Source organism: Haemaphysalis longicornis, unplaced genomic scaffold (assembly GCF_048455015.1).
Source record: "Haemaphysalis longicornis isolate Haplotype H1 unplaced genomic scaffold, Haemaphysalis longicornis Haplotype H1 scaffold_1, whole genome shotgun sequence".
Lineage (NCBI taxonomy): Eukaryota > Metazoa > Arthropoda > Arachnida > Ixodida > Ixodidae > Haemaphysalis > Haemaphysalis longicornis.
Window position 1 is genome coordinate 427900907 of NW_027526203.1, and position 19389 is coordinate 427920295.

General features: G+C 46.7%; 1 protein-coding gene and 1 pseudogene across 3 annotated transcripts in view; one reads left to right on the forward strand and one right to left on the reverse strand.

Moving 5' to 3' along the window:
- Nsun2 (tRNA (cytosine(34)-C(5))-methyltransferase Nsun2) overlaps positions 1-19389 on the forward strand; it is an 87786-nt gene that overhangs the window by 23006 nt on the left and 45391 nt on the right. For all 3 annotated transcript variants that reach the window (XM_077687300.1, XM_077687301.1, XM_077687299.1), the window contains exons 10-12: positions 12245-12375; positions 12546-12747; positions 18060-18214. In XM_077687300.1, the coding sequence (XP_077543426.1) occupies positions 12245-12375; positions 12546-12747; positions 18060-18214 (488 nt within the window). The remainder of the gene's footprint in view (positions 1-12244; positions 12376-12545; positions 12748-18059; positions 18215-19389) is intronic.
- Positions 13342-15548, reverse strand: LOC144155698 (zinc finger BED domain-containing protein 4-like; annotated as a pseudogene).

The window sequence follows — 19389 nt, forward strand, 5'->3', positions numbered from 1 at the left end:
TGTCTCTCTCTTCCTATTTTTTCTATATAGCAATATTATGAGGCACAGAGGAAGAAGCATGTAGGCGCACGTAAGACCATTAAGGTATGTACAGTGCTTTATTCAGTAGCAGTCGTCATCCCTTTCGCCGTCGTCTTCCAACGGCACAGCCGCGTAGGGTAAATCCTCTCTCGTAGCGTGTCCTCGCCTCGGTAGACCTCCACTTCTTTGTCAGGTCCGGTGGCCTTTCCCATGTGTGCATTGGGAAGGGGTGGCTTGACAGATTCATTGTCATGGTCTTTGGTGAGGTGTATTCATGGGGCCACCGATGGAAGCTGGGAGCTCCTCATGTGGCGTAAGCCCATGCGCAAGCTTGGATTATGCCAGGCGGTCGCCGTGAGGCACGCACTCACGTGCGCTTGGGGTTTTCAGTTTCTACCAGATGGATTTGCGTCTGCCTAAACACAGGGTTCGTACAGGTCCTTGAAGCCCCGTGAAATTCAGTTTTCAAGGGCCTTGAAAGCCTGGAATTTTTTTCTTTTCTTTTAACCCTTTGAGGGTCACGGCCGTACATGTACGGCATCGGCAAACACTTTCAAAATGGTCAATGACGTACATGTTCGGCATTCCTTGTATCTTTAAAAAGCGTGCCTTTTAAGTGCGAATGCACTTTATAAGCGACCCCAAACCATCCACCGCCGGCGGCGGCGGCGGCGGCGGCGTCCGCAGTGCTCCTCTATATTTAAAAAAGAAACAGCATCCGGCGCCAGGTTTCGATCCGAGGACTTTGCGGCGGCAGCGCGACGCTCTACCGACCAAGCCACGGACACGACGCTGATATCAGTGTTAGTGACGCGCCTTATATCTTTAACGCATTTAAGGGGGGACGTGGCTTTCAAAATCAACTTTTTTATTTCCGAGTGGATTTTGATGAAAATTGGCACAGCAACTGGAAATGCTTCTGTGATAACACCATCAAAATTTCAAGATAATATTTTGATAACTTTTTTATTTATTAAATTTTCTTTCTGTTCCGCTTGTACCGAGCTTGAGTGACTTATAAAACACGATAGAAAACTTGTTCGAAGTGCTTTGCATTCCCAAATGAATGGGCGAGGTCGTGACAGTTCTAGAATTTTTTTTTTACAAAACAATATTTTTTAGTTTTCATTTTTTTACAGGTTAATGTGCAACAGGCATGTTGATTGTGAACAACTATTTGAATAAAAAAGTCACAAAAAACAAATCTGGAAAACCAAAAGTGTCACGACCTGAACTGTTCATCAAGGAATGTAATGCAAGAAACGGAATCAAAGTAGACCCAGTGGTCACGAAGAAATCCCTGGTACAAGCGACATAGGTGGCAAAAAAAACTGTTTTGAGAAAACGGCTTCCGAAGTTGCAACATAGGTTTCACTTATCAAAAGTCGCCACGGTTGCAGCCTTTCATGTCCTTTTGAACATGGGGCTTCTGGAAGGCCTTGCATTGAAATTGGAGTGCCTTTTACAGCCTTTCTCTTTCCAGAAAACATCATTTTCAGCTCCTCCGTGAAGAGTACATACCCCCTTTGCAAACCAAACGGAGGGGAAGATGGGTTTCAATGGGCTTTCAATGCAAAGTAGGTTAGCTGGTTGGCTGTATCGCACTGGACAACCTCCTTTTGCAGTGTTGTCACCATGGCAACAAGTTAAGCATTTTTTTTTTACTTAAAATTTGAACATTTTTGGCTTTTTTTATGTTTTATCTTGCTTGGCACAGCAACTTAGTACTCATACGTGCAGTTGTTCATTGCTAAAAGTTTGCATACCACAAGGATGAAAATGAGCTACTTTGAAGCTTGGTAGAGTATTCTGCATAACTCCCAACTTCAATGCAAGAGCATATTTTTTTACTACTTTTGACATTCAAGGCATCCAATATTTCTCGCAGCACAGCCAGTATGCCCTAAGCAATGGTATCAATAATTTCCCTTAAAAAATTCACTGTTAAATGCTGCCACAGTAACGTACATTTTTAACGCAGAGAGCATATTTTTATTCCTATATTATTAACTCAAACCTGTTTGCATGAAAATTACAAGTGCACGGGAAACGTAGCGCAAGAAAGGCGATATGGCTCGCGCGCATCGCAGCGCACGCTTACCGCGACATATCGAACTTTGATTATACCTGATATGGCTGGTCAGGTCGCTTTTAAGATTAAATCTAACGTCGCAGGCATTAATTACAACTGCATAACTCCCAACTTCAATGCAAGAGCATATTTTTTTACTACTTTTGACATTCAAGGCATCCAATATTTCTCGCAGCACAGCCAGTATGCCCTAAGCAATGGTATCAATAATTTCCCTTAAAAAATTCACTGTTAAATGCTGCCACAGTAACGTACATTTTTAACGCAGAGAGCATATTTTTATTCCTATATTATTAACTCAAACCTGTTTGCATGAAAATCACAAGTGCACGGGAAACGTAGCGCAAGAAAGGCGATATGGCTCGCGCGCATCGCAGCGCACGCTTACCGCGACATATCGAACTTTGATTATACCTGATATGGCTGGTCAGGTCGCTTTTAAGATTAAATCTAACGTCGCAGGCATTAATTACAACTACTGGCGTTCAATCGTAACCGGTTGCCCAGTCATGTGATGCTCCAATGCGCGTCGGCTATGCCGTGCGCGCCGCAGCGTTTGACGCGTCGACCGTTTCTTTATCAAGGCTAGCGAGCCCACAGTCAAAACACAGCAATAACTAAGCGTGTAAACATCGCAAATCCGGCTAAAAGTTCACTTCACGAACCGCTTTCGCAAGCGCGCACATCGCGTCACCCTCCAAGGTCTGGCGAACGAAGCGTTCGATGACCTCCGCCTTTCGAGCCACACAACTTTCTGTAATCTGGCTCGTTATCTCTGGCATTCCCATCGCGATAACGTGCGTGTTGAATACCACAGATTGAACAGAAACTCGGCCGAGCGAAGCGGCGAAAATGAACTCAATCCGCTCGCTACGCACATGGCTACGCAGCTCAGGCGGCCGCCATCTTGCGTTGCGCCCGCGACATCCAATCAGGAGGGTCGCTGTTCTGCGCCCCGACCGGAGGACCAATAGCGCTTCAGCATCTATTTCTAGCTTCGTTTGTGCGTCGTTTCTTTTCTGCCGTTTGTGCGTTTGTGAATGAACGAAGATACAAGAGACGAGCGGAACCGGAAAGACGATCGCTCGGCCGATCTAACCATATCAAAATGGCCGCGCCCGGTGGCACCGTTGTGGAGATAGAGCGCTCCGAAAATTGCCGTTTTTTCGCCCTTTTGCGCTGATAGTTTGTCGCCGCGCCTGACAAAAGTATTTTTTTATGCCACTTTGCGACGCTTTTCAGCGTAAAAACTTTGCAGACGCACAGAATAGGAAACATAGAAGCCGAATATGTGGGTTTCAAAAAAACGATGTTTTGGTCATTTTTCCGAAGTTGAAAGCCGCGTCCCCCCTTAAACTACGTCGTCAGCGGCGTGCGTTGGCGACTCAGTGGCGTTATAGCGGCTTGATAACTGCGTGGTGTACACGTGATACTACAAACCCGATGGAAGAGATGGAAGAGAAGGCGGCGAGGCGGTGGGCTGCGGGGGCCGAGCGCAAGCGCCGCAAGCGGGCCGACAACCGTGCATTCGCACTTTCACATTCTCCCCCTCGGGGAAATGCGGGAGAATTTTTTTGCCAACTTCTCTTGCTTGGCATGTGCTGCCACACTTCGGGAATACGTCAAGTTTTTTTCTTGCGCTGATGGCTCTTCTTTTTATTTTTTTGATTTAATTGAGCGGCGCGCCGGCTCTCGCTTGCGCATCCGCTAACGAGGGGGCGCGCTGGGTATCGCCCACCGGGCGCCCGGGCACCTCTCGCTTCTTGCACCTGCTACAGACCAAGGTCGCCTGCGAAACTGATGAGGCTCTTTTTTTTTTTTCCATCTTTTTTTATTAATTTTTATTATTATTATTTTTTAATTTTATGAGCGGTGCGCCATCTATCGCTCCCGCATCCAGCCGCGCGCAGTGGCTGGTTTCAGTATCGTCCTCCGGGCGCTTCCCGCTTTTTGTGTCCGCGAAACTGATATCTATCTGATTTTGATTCACTCAAAAGGTGCCGGCTTGTTACTCTCTGGTTTTTATTTAGATTTTTTCTTGTGTTACTCATGAGTAAGCCACATATATGTAACAACACAAACAATTTTTTTGTCACTTTATGGTCACCCTAAAAAAATTACAATAATTTTTTCTCGAAATAGATTCATCCGAAGAATTTAAATTAGCAATAAAAAAAATCGACCCTGGAAGGTCGGCCTAACTATGTGAGCTGTTTTCGCTTTCACGGCTTATGAGTGCTACTCTGCACATGCCCCACCAAAAACATTTTTTTACAGTTCAAAGCCAGCTTGGTAGGGCAGGTAGGCTGTGTTTTACAAGGGCTTAAGTGGAGTGAAATCCAGGCAAACTCGTTTATCAGCGCCGTCCTGCGCCACAGCGCCTGAATTGAGCCACGCGATAACACCGCCATGATTACCGGTGCCCAGAAACTTGGCTGAAACGTGTTTTCAGTTTCAATGCGGTAATGGTTTGTTTCATCAACGCTATCAGCGGCTATGGAAGTGTGCTTTAGCTTTGATGTAAGGCCACAGGCACTACGTGCCTTCTCCGCTTCACTTTGAATTTATTTGTGTCACATTTGCACGGTTTTGTTTGCCGGTGCTGGCCACTGCGCCACAGTCAATGGAAAATGACTAAAAGTGAGGGAAATGTCCTTGTGTTACATCGCAGACAGACAGAAAACTGAATAATATTCGCCTGAAAGGTTGTGGCTTCTTGAAGGCGAACTTCAATTTAGTAGACCATTTTTGAAGAGCGTAGCTGCATGTATTCAAGGAACAGGTTCTTGGATGCTTTTCCCTTGCTTGTTAACTCGGTTTGCCTTTTTTGTGAGGTAGTTGCCCATTTTTGCCTGTTAACGTTGAGGTTAGCTTTGCTGATGTGGAAGATAGTTTATCATTAAAGGCCAACTGCACTCAAATTTCACCTTGACCAAATTTATTTTTAATGCGTAGTAAGTACCCCCAAATCAGCTGGGACACAAGTGGTAGCCCCGTAAAACGCCTCGTTAATCAGTCAGAAGTGTTTAAAAAAGCTCCGCCACAGACCACGCTGCACCTGCTGGCGGATGGCGTAAAAAGCCATGGGGTTCCAGCCGACGGGTGCTTCTTCCTCTGGCCAGCCACGCAGCTGGAGAACCGGTCGAGCTCTCCTGCGCCCCGTGCGCGCGTAGAGCTTGCGCGCAGACTTTTCTCCCAAGCTGGTGACCGTCCGGCCGCTCTTTGGAGGGCTGCAATGTCACTACAATGGCTGCACTCTCCTCGGTTTCAGTTTCAAAATCGCCTATTTTTGCTGGCCGCTTGCGGCGTCCACGCGCGTATTTCAGCTGTTGTATTTTGCATGTTGCTTTCTTTTTAAGCTGACTTTACGAAAATAAGGTTTTCAAGAGGTCGAAATTTTGAGTGCAGTTGGCCTTTAATTGTGCCTTGTAACACACTATCGTTACATAGTCTATGGCATACATTTGTCGACTATCGCAACCCCATGACAACGAAGACAAAGCTATGTTCTGAAACTCCCTGAAACCGCTGGTCAATAGGAAAAATGCAAGCCAAGGCTTTGTTTTACAGAATGTCACTGTGAGTTCGCTTAACACTGTCGTCTACCGGACATGAAGCGAGGCCTGTTATCTGATCCTTTTTGACTCTTGCATGTGAGGTTTACCCTTTGAACAGTGATAACGCGGTGCGCTCGCTGGGGCCGAAGGCAGGTAACTCTGCATATTGTGAATTTCCTGATATAGCACAAGAACTGCGTTCTTGGGTCAAAGTAGGTTCTACTGCACTGTAGAGCGTGTAATATAGTAGATAAATAAATTATCCCCCTGTGAAACGGCCTTTCTGGATGCTCTTAGCCTGCTACAAAGGCAATTTTGCCTGCTGCAAGGACGGCTCACAAACCCATGTACCCTGTTCCACCCCTTTACATGGCTTTATTGGAAAGTTTCATTTTGACACCTTGCGGGATGGTGGGCAAGATCAGTAGACTTGTCCATCTTGTGGGGTGTCGGGTGAACACCTTGATGAACACAGGAATTTAGGGGAGGAGTGTGTAAGGGAATAATAATTTAAGTTTCTTGCTGCCCGAGACTGTATTAAGAGCAGGTGCTTAGCTTGAAAATGTTCAAAACGGCATGGCATATGTGAAGTTCCTTCAATATTATTGTTGGTAGTGCTAAGCTTGTCCGTTTCTAACGTTGTGTGAGTGGAACAAAACGGGGGAAAACGTGCTGCCCTGCACCCTTGAAAATGCCTTGATGGGGCCTTGAAATACCTTGAATTCTTTATTTGAAACCTTGTACGAACCCTGGCAAACAGCTTTTCTGTTAAAAAAAAAATTAAAGCCGTTCCATTTAATGTGAAACCGGTCGGAAGTGCAGTGCAGTGATCTGCCATAATAGGCTGTAGCGCCGTTATCCACTCACTGCTACCACCACATGCAATTCAAATTTCCTGCCTTCGCAGTGCTCCCACACCCCCTGCCTGAAACTGTGCCAGTGGGAGTTCTGTTCTTTTTGTGCTTGCTTTAATTTCGTATGCTGGAGCTGTTTTGCGTCATTTCGAACGGGAAATTTATTCTTGGCAGCTGGAGCCTTTCTGCGGCATTTCGAACGCACCATTTTTTTCTTGCGCGGCCGCTTTTTTCGTGTACTATCATAAAAACCAACCCAACGAGCGTTCTTGACTTGATTAACGCTGACGCTGCCAGGTAATTACTGATATTTTGCCTCAAATGTACCTGCAGTTTTCTTTGAGGCAAACAACGGTGAGATGTATGAGAAGGGCCAGCGGTTCATGAGTTTCAAACGCTTGTGACTATATAAACCGCTTGACTTTCGAAGCCTGTGGGTACGCCGCGACGACAGCCGCTACAACGGAACGCCATGCATGTGGCTCTACTTGGTTCCAGCGGGCGAGCTATGACGACAAGGCACGTCCCTAAAGTGCTCTGCACTTAAAAAGAAGCCTGTAGTGGTCATGTTCTTGTTTATCCAGTGGGAGGACTGGTCCTGTGGGTGGTTCTAGAAGGTGGTGTGTTGAAGGATGGCAATGGGGGCGAGGGATCACTTCTGGTCTCTTGCCGTTGAAACTGGACTCTGGGTTGGCCCCTTAACTTGGAGTCAAGGAGGCTGGGAAGAAACATTCTGCTGAACAGCTCACCAGAAACGCAATTTTTAAGGCAGAAGCCTTATTCCCCATCATGAGAAAAAGCCATGTCGTCTCCTTACTGAAAGGTGGTATTGTTGCTGTAAAATGCTTTGTTTTGAAAGGTGGCCAGGTTAGCTCAAAGGAGGGATCGAGAGGAAAAGGGAAAGGGGTTATAGCCTCTGTAGCCGCTTCCTTGGCCAAGAAAAGCTAGGAGCAACTCCAGAACGACATTTAGTCAGGTGAGCCTGGCGCAGGTTGGATCCACATCTTTCAGAATGGCACCTGAAGTGCCCGAAGGTGGCATTTATGAAATTATTTCTTCCAAAGGTGGCACGACAACTACTTACACCCCTGCTACACTAGCGTCCAAATGTCATTTGAACCAAATGTCATTTGACTCAAATGCCAAGTTGTGCTGCTACACTAGGTTTTGAAATGCCATTCAGCTCAAATGACATTCGAGCCAAATGAGCACCAAGAGACATTTGTGATTTCGAATGCCATTTCTAGCACTCTCGCACGCAGCGTCTTCGATCGGCAATAAAAAATATACCAGCCTCTCCCAATAAAGTTATTTCTCTCTCTCTCTCCATACGTAAAACAAACAAAATATTTTTGTTTGTTGAACATTGTTCACTGTTAATTTACTTAAAATATGAAATCAGCATATTTAATTTTCATACTCTCAATACCAGTGGGCCAGTTGCAAAAAAAAAAAAAATTAAAACTACGCATACAGCTACCACATTAGAGTCAAAACTTGTGTCTCTTCTAATTTGATATCATTTTACTGCCTTAGACTGTTCCTAAATTTGATTGTTGTATTATTGTACGAAAACGGAAGGGGGCGACAACAGTGCCACTACAGCACAGCGAGCAATTGTGAAAGCTTTCAAATGTCATCGAAATTGTAGTGTAGCCCAGCGGAGCCTGAATTTGCCCATATAAGATGGTCTTCTCGAACATGTCAAATTGGCTGCCACGTTGCCCTTTGCTTTGACGAATTCCTGTCACTTTCTTGTTGAATGCAGCAGTGAACTGCCACCGAGTTCCAGTATTTATCCCAGAGTTCTGACACAGCTCGAAACACAAAATAAGAATTGGATACGCAAACAAGAATTATGACGAGGAACAAAAAAAATACCCGTGCAAAGATAGCTCTGTTTAAAAACGTGTGCAGGTGGGGTTGATGTTGGATAGTGGATGCTGGCTATCTCTTATGGTTGCCGTACTAAAAGTTACATTCTACCAATGGCTGCTATACAAGGCGACAGGCGAATTTAATATCCATTTTTTGGGGAGAGCACACTTGTGCTATGCTGGCTAGAAGGGGGAAGTGTGACGGGCGCTGTATTTGCGCCGTTAGGGGCGCTGCAGTAGACAGAGGTGCCGCTCTCGCCTCTCCGAACACTGTGTGCGCCATCGGTACGCGTGCTCTGGTTGCTTCGTGGTCATCCGTCAGCCACCTAGTTCGCCGAACGAGATCGTTTATTGAGGATGTTGTCACACAATGCCGTCGTCGAGATCAAGTTCGTGCTTTTTTTGTTTAGAGCTCCGAAGGACACCTCAAGAAAGGAGCGTTGGGCTCGAAATATCAAATGGGCTGGCAAGGAGTTCACACGTGACTGTGTTATTTGTGAACATCATTTCGACGAAAGATTCATCGAGAAGAAGGACCGTCATGTAATCAACGGTGAAGTCGTAGAAACACCGCGGGATCAGCCGCAGTTGAGAGAAGATCCGCAGCGAAGTCGCCGACAAGACAAGACAGTATTCCAGTATTCCAACAGACAAGACAAGACTGTATACAACAGTATTTGAAACCAATACGAGACAGCTTGGAGGCATCGATTGATTATTTGGGGGTTTTAACGCGCCGACGCTTCACAGGCGTAAGGCGCGCCGTAGTGAAGGGGTCCGGATTAATTTTGACCACCTGGGGATCTTTAACGTGCGCCGAAATCTCGAACACATGGGCGTTTTTGCTTTTCACCTCCATCAGAAGCTCAGAGGGACCGACAAAAACATTTAAAACTGAGAAGGTGCCAGTAACGTGTCGTGACTGTGAAGAAAAGTAAAAACAAATGTCCTACACTGTGTCTCATGCGTCTCAAAATAGTTGTGTTACTGGCACCTTCAATCCAACCTATCCCCTTCAATTTTGAATTGAAGGGGATGTGCCTGCATGCATGCACGCACAATAAAACTGCAGAAAATAAACCGAGCGCAAAATAGCTGGACTCCCGTAACTATTGTGTTGTATCATGCATTCGTGAAAATGTCCTTAAAATAATGAAGTGACATGTTCGAGATTTGCTCCTCTGAAAGCAGCCACGAGGATCCGCCGAACATAATTCCATTGTGCGGTCCTCATTCTTTTTTTTTTTTTTCTCCTCTCTCTTTCTCTGAACTGCGACTTCCATATGAGTCGTGCGTTGCAAACCAGAAATAAATAATTCTGCAGGCAATGCGTCTGTTGGCAAAATGTGCTCGGGGGAAGGGGGCAGCGGGTACATGTATACACAATCGGGAAGCGGTGATGCATTAGATATCAGCATAAAAAAAAAAAAAAAAAAAAAGCTCTTTTCAGGCAGAGGCGGTCCCCCCCTGTAAATATGAAAATGAACCGACCGCTGCTTGTAGGCAGATGGGAGTTCAGTTTAGCCAACTCACATTTCTAAGACGTTTTAAAAAGCAAGAAGGCTAAACGAAGAAGGAAAAGCAATGTAGAACACTTCTCGTACATTTTCTCTACTGTCTTGTTTCACACCTCACTGGCAACATTATTGCATGCATTGCAAGGTAATAATAGGTAAAAGGGCTACATCACTGCAGGTCAGCGTATTGCGCCGGCCAGTTTAGTAGTTCAAACAGTCTGCCGCTCCACAGCACACTACCGTAATACCTGCGCAGTTTTGGTCAGCAACTGGCCGAAACGACGGCACCTGCGGCACCTCTGAGAGAGGCAGCGCCATCTAGAACGCCCGGCATCTTTCATTGCAATTTTGTGCAGTCCTCTGCTCCCGCCCGTCACACTTCCCCTTCTAGACACCATACTTATCTGATGGCTCTGCCATGTCAAAGTCAAAATCAGACACGCTGGATCTTTCCTCTTCCAGCAGTGAGCCGTCCTTTGAATCCTAGCTTGGTTTGTATCCAGAATCAGAAGAGCTTCCATTCCAGTCCGCGAACGTTTTGCTTGCCCTGCCATTTTAAAACGATTGCAAGGGTGCAGTTTTGCCTGTCCATGGGCCTGAAGCATATTTCACAACAGGTGTAGAGACAGATGGAGGAGAGAAGATGCAACAGGTAAACCAGATGCTGCTTGAGAGGGAAGTGCCAGAGCCAGATACTTGACTCGGCATTGTGGAGACAGCAAGAGATGGGAAAAGAAGGCTTCTACAAAGATGCTAGGGGTGGCAGCTCTGCCTTGTGGACAGAGGTCTGATGCAGTGGCGCAGATATTGGCATGGGGAATTGCCAACATGGAGGTACTTGCAATCAGTAAATTGCAATTCCCACCAAAAGTTGAGTGTGCCCTTATTTTAAAGTGACCATGCCCAGAGAGGGCATAATTGTCACCTCAGAAGTTGTCACCAGCAAGGAAGAACAGCAAAAAATAGGGAGGGGTGTGAACTGGTTTCTGGGGTTGCACTGACAGCGGAACTCCCCCCAGGCTGTGTAGCAAGGTATTTTGGCACGGGTTTTTAACAGCAAATGCAAAATGTATGAGCGTTTCAGTGTCATGGCTGGGCAGAAACACTACCAGTGACGCTAAAATGGCAAAATGTCAACCAAGTCTCGTTAAGCATTACGTGCAGCTAAGAAGTATTACCTCGAGGCATACTTCAGGGCATGTCTTGTCTTGGCATGTCTTCAGGGGTCCTCAGTTTTAAAGTACCGCTTGTTTTATGAAGCTATAGGGCCAAGCACGCTAACAACATAAAACAATGGTATTGACATATAAAATGGCAGGGGTGGCTAAGCATGTGGTAGCGAGGGGATAGGCCACTTTTGCCGCATGACAACATGAGCACTGCTGTGTGGTGTAAATGGTGTTTCACTTCTGTACCACTCATGGGTACATTCCTTTGTGACAAGGGAGAGTGGTGTTTCATCTGATGTACCACTCGCCACCACATTCCATTTTGGAAGGAGAGAGGGATATTTCACCTCTTCAGAATGCTTCTGTTTCAATACCTGTGAGGGGACGAGAATTTTTTTTAGCAATAGGTGCTTGGTCCACAGGGAAGGGGTGTGCGATTAGAACCAACGTAACTTGGCTGGCTCCTGTGAGAAAAGCATCGGGCCAATTCTTCGCAAAATATCGGGAGGATGTTGCAACATGGTCAACTCGCGAATAAGATGCAAGAATACACAAAATGCCAGGATTTTATAGTCTGAAGTATGCAGAATGTGCACCCACACAGCTGCTACAACTAGTGGCAAAAAATGTCCAAACAGATTACACATGGCTTTTGGCTACACAGACCATAACTGAAACTGTCATAATAGTCGAAGTTCTGCAGCTGGTGGATTTCAATTTTATGAAGTCGCCTTTGAATCGTTTCGGGAAGCCTGGAACTATGTAAAGTTGGGGAAGCATAAAGTTTACAAGCTGCTTTGCGGAGTAACCTGAGTTTGTTTCGTAAAATTGGGGTCTAACTGCAAAATCTTGGGCACCACCGGTAGTCAGGCAGGAAGGTCATCCAGGTGGGAAGGGAAAGCCACCCACACTATTGTGAGGAGAGATCATTATTTGGAGGAGTCAGGTAGGCGGCCAGTGAGACGTTAGCTTCCCTTTGGCTGATGTTTGTGTTGCACGGCGGGCTCAGCAAGTGGTTGGAAGCATGCCACGTGAAAGAAAGTAGTAGATAACCTGAGCTTTCCAAGATGGTGGCTGGCTGCCTTAGCTTCCTTTCTGATGTGCAAACATGAGACCCAGAGTCCGTGCAGCTGAAAATTTGGATTTTCTTTTTACAGTGTGCAGACTCGCATACTGCGCCGTGGTCTCGAGCTGCTTGTTAGCGGAGGGCGCCTGGTCTACTCGACATGTTCCATGAACCCTGTTGAAGATGAGGCAGTCCTTGCAAACATCCTCCAGCAATGCGAAGGTGGGTTTGTTTGGGGCACTTCTTCAGGCTAAGGAAGAAGGTGGGGAAGCGCGCTGTGCTTCTACACGCCAGCCTCGTTTTTATGTGCGGTTGAAGAAGAGAAAGCCCCAGTGAACAAGTGCCAGCTTTTTCATGCTAACTCAGCACTGTTTGTCTGTTTCTGCTTGTAGGCACGGTCGAACTGGTTGAGGCCAAGGACATCTTGCCGGGCTTGGTGTGCAGCCCAGGCCTGACCACGTGGAAGATCGCCAATAGGAATCTGGACTTGTACTCCTCATTTGATGAGGTGCCTGTGATGTACCACACGCAGATCAGGCCCCACATGTTCCCACCCCCGCCTGAAGTGGCAGAGGAATTGCATTTGGAGCGCTGGTACGTGTTGCTTCCCTCGTTGCTTTTTTGCGTTTTAACCTGGGTTGTGCCCCATGTTTTCGAACGGTATACTATAGGTTGTACAACTTCTTGTTTAACTGGAAGAGAGAGAGGAAACAGCTATTGTGAAATAGTGCCCTTTTAGGCGGTGCGGGTGGCCAGCAGCCGCAGCTCCTCAGTGACCTTGGCTGCTCTTTCCCTCAGGGTTTTTTGCATTGTCAGGTCAGAGTAGCCCAGCACCGCCTTCCATAGCTTGCAAGGTGGTGATTGGGGGTAGGGGGTTGTCGGGGCAGGCAACACATATGGTGCAACGCATAGGTGTCGTATGGCTGCCGTACAACACAAAGTTTTGTACGGTGGCCTTGGTGCTGCATGACGTGCAGCGGGGAGGGTAGAATATGGAGGTATGAATACTATGCAGGAGAGCTCAATCAGGTAGGGGTTCTGTTTGTAAGTCCCCAGAGCCGTTATTCCGTGTGGGTGAGGGCAGGGTGGGCGCTGGGATACCGGAGGCAAGAGAGGCGTTAATATGTTGTGATCTAGTAGTAACCTAAGCTGCTGTCGCGAGCCAAACTGGTTTCGTGGGCGGCAATGGGGTTGGGGTGTGCCCGGATGGTGAGTGTTCGGGCTGTTGCGTGAGCTGCCTCAGTACCTCCAAGCCAAGACGCAATTTACTGTTGCCTTCTCCAAGACGCAATTTAGTCGTCCTTGAAGCAGTTTATTTGAGCAAACTCGTGCTACAATATGAACTCTTTAACAAACAAACTTCAAAGCAGTCGGAACAGAATGACATGCATAGCTGTTTGGGAAGCTGCTTTTTCTTAACGGGACACTGAAGACAACCAGGTCTGAAGACGATCTGAAGGCGATCAGGTCTGATGACGATCAGGTCAGACGCTTTGTTGAAGATCATAGCATTATTTTTTAGATCGCGTCATGTTGGCTGCCACATGTATGTCAAACAAGTCACTCGTGCACAAGCAAGCACGGTCCACTCAGTTGTTCACATGTCTATGTGTGGAAAGTAGGCATTTTCTACGTCCAAAGTAAAGGAGCATTCATCAGAAAAAGAAGGCAAATAATGCGTACGTTCAACTGTGACGCTCTTTTGATGCACTGTCCACTCTGTCGTCGTCCTCGCAGCCTATGTAGCACTCTTGTGCTCGTCGCCTATTCACGCATAAATACATTTGGGGTTTAAAAACAAGTGTTTTCTAGGCTTGGGCGAATAGTGGAATTTTGCTTCGAATCGAATTCGAAGCGAATAGTGTTTTTTCTCGAATAATTTCGAATCGAATAGTTCGAATATCATTACTACTTTTTCTCACATACTTTGGAAAATGATAATCATTCACCGTAAAAATTCACGTGCTTAAGTAACTGATACTCATACCATAAGTTTCGTGAGTCTGAACTGTGTTCATGCACTTTTATTTTATGAACACTGGGGGAAGGGAACATCAAATGTTCACGTTATAAAAATAATAGGAGCACTGCAAATGCTGCACATCTCGTGTCAACAGCTGACGGCACAGTTACAGGTCCTCATGAAGGAAAACAAGCTGCTCGACATGCTCTGTGAGAAGCAGCTCCCGCCTGTTGCTAACTACACTGTCTGCAGTTGAGAATAGTCTCTCACTTCTTGTCTGAGTGGCTGGGATGGAGAGGTACCTCTGAGCTACTTTAGCCAGGGCTGGGTACGATTGGCTCCCACGACCTTTCCACCAGTCCAATGGGTTCTTTGCTCGAGGCAGCAGCGGTGCACTCAGGTAGTCGCAGACTTGCCTAGTGGTATGACCACTGTCAGTTTCTTGACATGCGGTGGACCTCAATGTAGAAAAAATAGTCCACACGTGCTTGTCGCACCCATTGCTGATTCTGGCACGACAGAACATCCTTGGTCCTGTTTCTGCTGTGACGGCAAAAGCTTTTTTACAGTAGACACAAGCAATGCTTTTGCCCACTTCTTTTCAGCTTCCGTGGTGTAGCAGATACTCTTGAAGCGTGGGTCAATCAGCAGGGCAAGTGCTGGCACTTTGGCCATCTTGATGTCGGGGAATCGTGTCGAAAGACTGCGCAGGAGACTGGAGGCAAAAGGTGCTGCTTCGTCTGCTCCAGATACGTGCTCCTCAAGCATCACACACGTGTAGTGCAGGAGTGGAATAACTTGTGAAAGAGTTGGATAGTGGTCTGCAGAAAGCTCGGCAGTAGCCTGCTCTAAGGGCTGAAGCACTCTGACTATGGCATTCATCAGCTTCCACTCTTGCGCGCTCAGATTTTCCACCGAGTCTGACTCCGACAGCTCTACAGAAATAGGAGCCCGAAGCTTTAGCAGCCTTGCCAACATTCCATGCTCACTGTTCCAGCAGGTTGGGACATCTTGGATAACTTCAAGGTCCGGCATGTGCATGTCACTCTGTATTTCGAGGAGCCTGCCTCGTGCTCGCGCGCTTTTCTTGTAGTGTCCCACGATGGACCTTGATTTTACACAGAGTAGGGCAAAACTTGAGACTTCCTTTTTTGCATCACTAATGCACAGTTGAAGAGTGTGTCCAAAACACTGCACTCCCTCCCACGACGACCTGGCAACAGCCGAAACAAAGTTTCTTCCATTGTCCGTGACAACAAAGGTAGGGATGTCTTCGGGAAGGTCACACTCTTTTACGACCACTTGAAGAAAACGCAGGATATTGTCTGCCGTGTGAGCTTCTGGCATTGCATTGCATGCCAAGGCAAACGCATGCTGCACGAAGTTACGATCCAGCATGTGAATGGTCACGCTCACGTAGCTGTCGCCCGCTCGCGACGTCCCTGCGTCCGTTGTGAGCGTGTAGCACTCTACTCCCCGGGAGAAAATTTCCCGCAACACCATTTTCAACTTGTTCATCTTCGCCTCATATAAGTCTGGAATAATCGTCCTTGAAAACTTATTTCGAGAAGGGATGACGTACTCGGGCATTGCGTAGTTGATCATATCCACGAAGCTTTTAGCTTCGGCCACACTACGGCTGAAGGTCGTGAGCAATGAAAGTGGCGATTTTTCGTGTCATCTCTTTCGCTCTTGGGGACGTCGGCTGGAGCTTTGGCTTGAAAATGGATGCAATCGAAACCGGCGACGAGCTTTCCTTCCCGCGCTCCGCTTTGAGGCCACCATTACTTTGCGCTGGCGGTCGGATAAGTAAGCATTGTACTTGCAAAGGTGTCGCTTCAGGTGGCTTACTAGCGTTGTAGTCGTTACGGTCAGGGTCTTCGAAACGGACTGGCATGATTCACACCGCGCTGTGCCGCCACCGGGAAGCTTGGAGTAGTATTTCCATATTGGATTTGCGAACGTTGAGCGTGAACATCTTCCGACGCGCCAAATGACGTTGACGCCATTTTGGAAATAGAGCTGTGCTGAATGGATGGGATTGACCTCTATCTCCCACCTTCAAGCAAAACGTGCTAGCGATGGCGATAGGACTGACAGCAGCTATACGTGAATGGCTGGCTGCGTGTCGCTACACTGTAGTGCCGCTTTGCTTGTGCCACTTGCAGTCTGTGCCAACGTTCGAAGACCGTGCCAGCGCATTCGGTGACGCCGAATAATTCTAAATTTTCGAATGCTTGAATTCGAGTCGAAGCGAATTCGAATAATAAAATATTTGATCGAATATCCGAATTTGTCGAATATTCGCCCATCTCTAGTGTTTTCGCAATGATCTTCTTGCTCACTTTGAGGCTTTCTCGTGTGCCAAATAAAAGTCTCTATTTCTCTGGATGATTCGTTACTATCTGTGATTTAATTCTGTGGCGTGCATTTGGTTTGGAAGACTTAACGCCGCATAACAATGTTTTCAAAACACAAGGTTGCTGAAAAAAAAAAAGCATTTTGGTATCTATCTTTTATCTGTATTGCGGTATACTTTTTTTTTCTTTGTGCCAGCAGAATTATCTTGGAAATATCTCGTTACTACAAAGTTAAAAATATCTTTGTGCCCACATTTTGGGTGTCCAAAATGTGTATTGCGATTGTTTGTGTTCCAGAAAACGTTTCTTAATTAAGCATCCCTAATATGTGCAGTCACGGACGAATGAAATGCAAACACAGAAATATGAACCAGAACACGCAAAATTGAAAAATGCTGTTTGTGGAGGTTTAATAATGGCGCGTGATTGGTATAGTATTCGGAAAGCCACATTTCCCAACTTTGTTTTTTGTAATTAAGCCGTGTGTCATTTTGGATTGCATGGTAAGAAATCGCGTTATTTGCGTGTTGGGGTTCATATTTTTGTGTTCGCATTTCATTTGCCCATGACTGTACATTCATTTGCTTGGAGATAATTAAATAAAGCCGGCATTCCTCCCAGTGATTTTCTTTTTTTTTCTTTTTCTTTCCCCCCCCCCCCCCCCCCCCCCCCCCCGCAATGTTGAAGAGCATGCTTTGCTGTAACCTGGGCGAATGTATACAAAGTATCAAGCAGTAAGACTGAGAGAAGCTTGGTTGCTGCACCGCTTCCTTTATTAATCTCATTTTTGGTGTTGTTTACTGTACACGTGTATGCCACCAGTAGGAGCAGCTGGTTGCTCGCATCCACATTTGTGCATGTTTAATCCACACTTTTTCTTCGATGCAAAACTCTGCAAAAACAAAACTGAAACAAAGCTTATCATGTGAGGTGGTGAGACTGCCCGTTTGGTAATTCTTACTGAGCTAAAGCTGCTAGGTGCAGTTGTTATACATTTAGTACATAGCCCTACATTGCCGGTTTTTCCAGAAAAACAACTTGAACCAGCCCCTCCAATCTATTTCCGGCATTCATGATTTGTGACGTCTGAAATAGTACTGCAGAAAAATATACGGGGCGCCAATAGCCATTTTCATCTTTTGGCATTGTCTGCATTAATAAACAGCTGCTGCTACCATCGGCGGCCATCAGCACTGCAATCTATGTAAATAGGCGAGCTATGCTGTTTTCACACTTTATTGGCCCTTTAGGGGCATGCTAGCATGGCAAGGCAACCTCAAGGCAGAAAGGGGCAGCATTGCATCTTCGGCAGGTCCTCCTGAAATTGCTTGGCCATCTTCCAAGATAATGTGTCAAGCTTCTGTGGTGATTCTTGCACAGTTATGTCTGTGGTTTCTGCTACTATACCTTTCCAGAGCCAACCTGCTTGGAAAATAAAGCATACAGTGCTTGACGACTGCTAGGAATTGTGCATATGCACTGTGAGGTTTTTGAACACCAGTTTAAGTGTAGCTGTCTGGTTTATTGCACTAGTAGGAAACATATTTTCACTTCCCCTTCTCTCTTTCTCTCTTCCTCTTTAGCATGAGAATTCTTCCGCACCAACAAGACTCCGGTGCCTTCTTCGTTGCTGTGCTGAAGAAGTGCGGTGACCAGTTGCCTTGGGAGTCGTCAAAAAAGCAAGCTACACGCTCCAGGGGCAAATCGAACAACCAAGCTGGAGGAGACCCTTCAGCCAGTAGGTTCTGTGGACTGCATAAACCGGCATATAGGTCGACCCCCTTACTTCGAGGAAAAGGAAGCTAAAAGCATTTGGCAGCCAAGTGCTACAAATGTTTTTTTATTCTCACAAGTTCACATACTGTATACCTTAGATGGCCCCTAATGCAACTGGAAACAGTTACATACAAGCTTCCTCCAACAGGTTGTGATCCCTGTTTTGTAAGCCAGGGTGCAGTGTATCATGGTTTGGAGGTAAGCCCAGCGACCTCTGCACTACCTGTACCCTGGTTTTTTTTTATGCCTTATGGTAAATTCAAGCCCCTTGAAAAGCATGATTGGTCCCTGAAAAGTGGCCGCACCGAAATATCCTTCCCCCTGATCCCTACCATCACTTCACCCAAGCCTGCCAACTACCCCCCCCCCCCCCCCCCCTTTTTTTTTTAATTGGGTCAGTCGTATGGGCTGGTGAACTCCTTGTTGAAATCAACACCTAGCAGCAAGCCACTATTCTCCCAAGCCAAAATGGCGTGGTGAAGTTGGAAATCACGGTTGCACCCCACCAGAGCCTGAATAGCCCACAGGCAGGAGTGCACAGCCTCCTGAGGTTTGAACATCATAAGGTCGACTTCAACCTCACCATGTGAGGTGAGGTCGTGATTTTGTAGCGTAAGCTACACTGGCCGAGGTTGAGCAGTTTCGCGTGGGCCGTGAATGGCCGTACTGCGCAAGCGCGAAGAGCATGAGATTAGATTGGATTAAATTGGATTGTATTGGAAATCCAATCCAATTGTACGGGTGTGTAGAGAATTGGGTCTCCACTTTCGCCAGTCTGCGCATTCCAGAGGAGTGACGTCATAGCTGCGGCAGACGCACTGGCGCCGGCACGTGCCCAGCTGTCGGCTCTGTTGCGCATTAGCCAAGTCTGTCACTGCGCCGGAGCCGCTTGATAGCCGTTTCGCGTGGCTCCTGGAGAGCTGTGCTGCTAATGCGGGAGGAGCAGTGACTGGACTGGACTGGACTGGATTGAATTGGATTGGAAATCGTTTTAGCAGTAGTAAGCAGGATAATCAGCTAATCCTAGACAACCAGGAAACCTAAGAATAACCAGCTGAACCTTAGCTCACGCTACGTATATCCTGGCATAGCCGAGCTAAGCCACTGCTAATTTTTTTTACCTCGACCTCAGCTGAC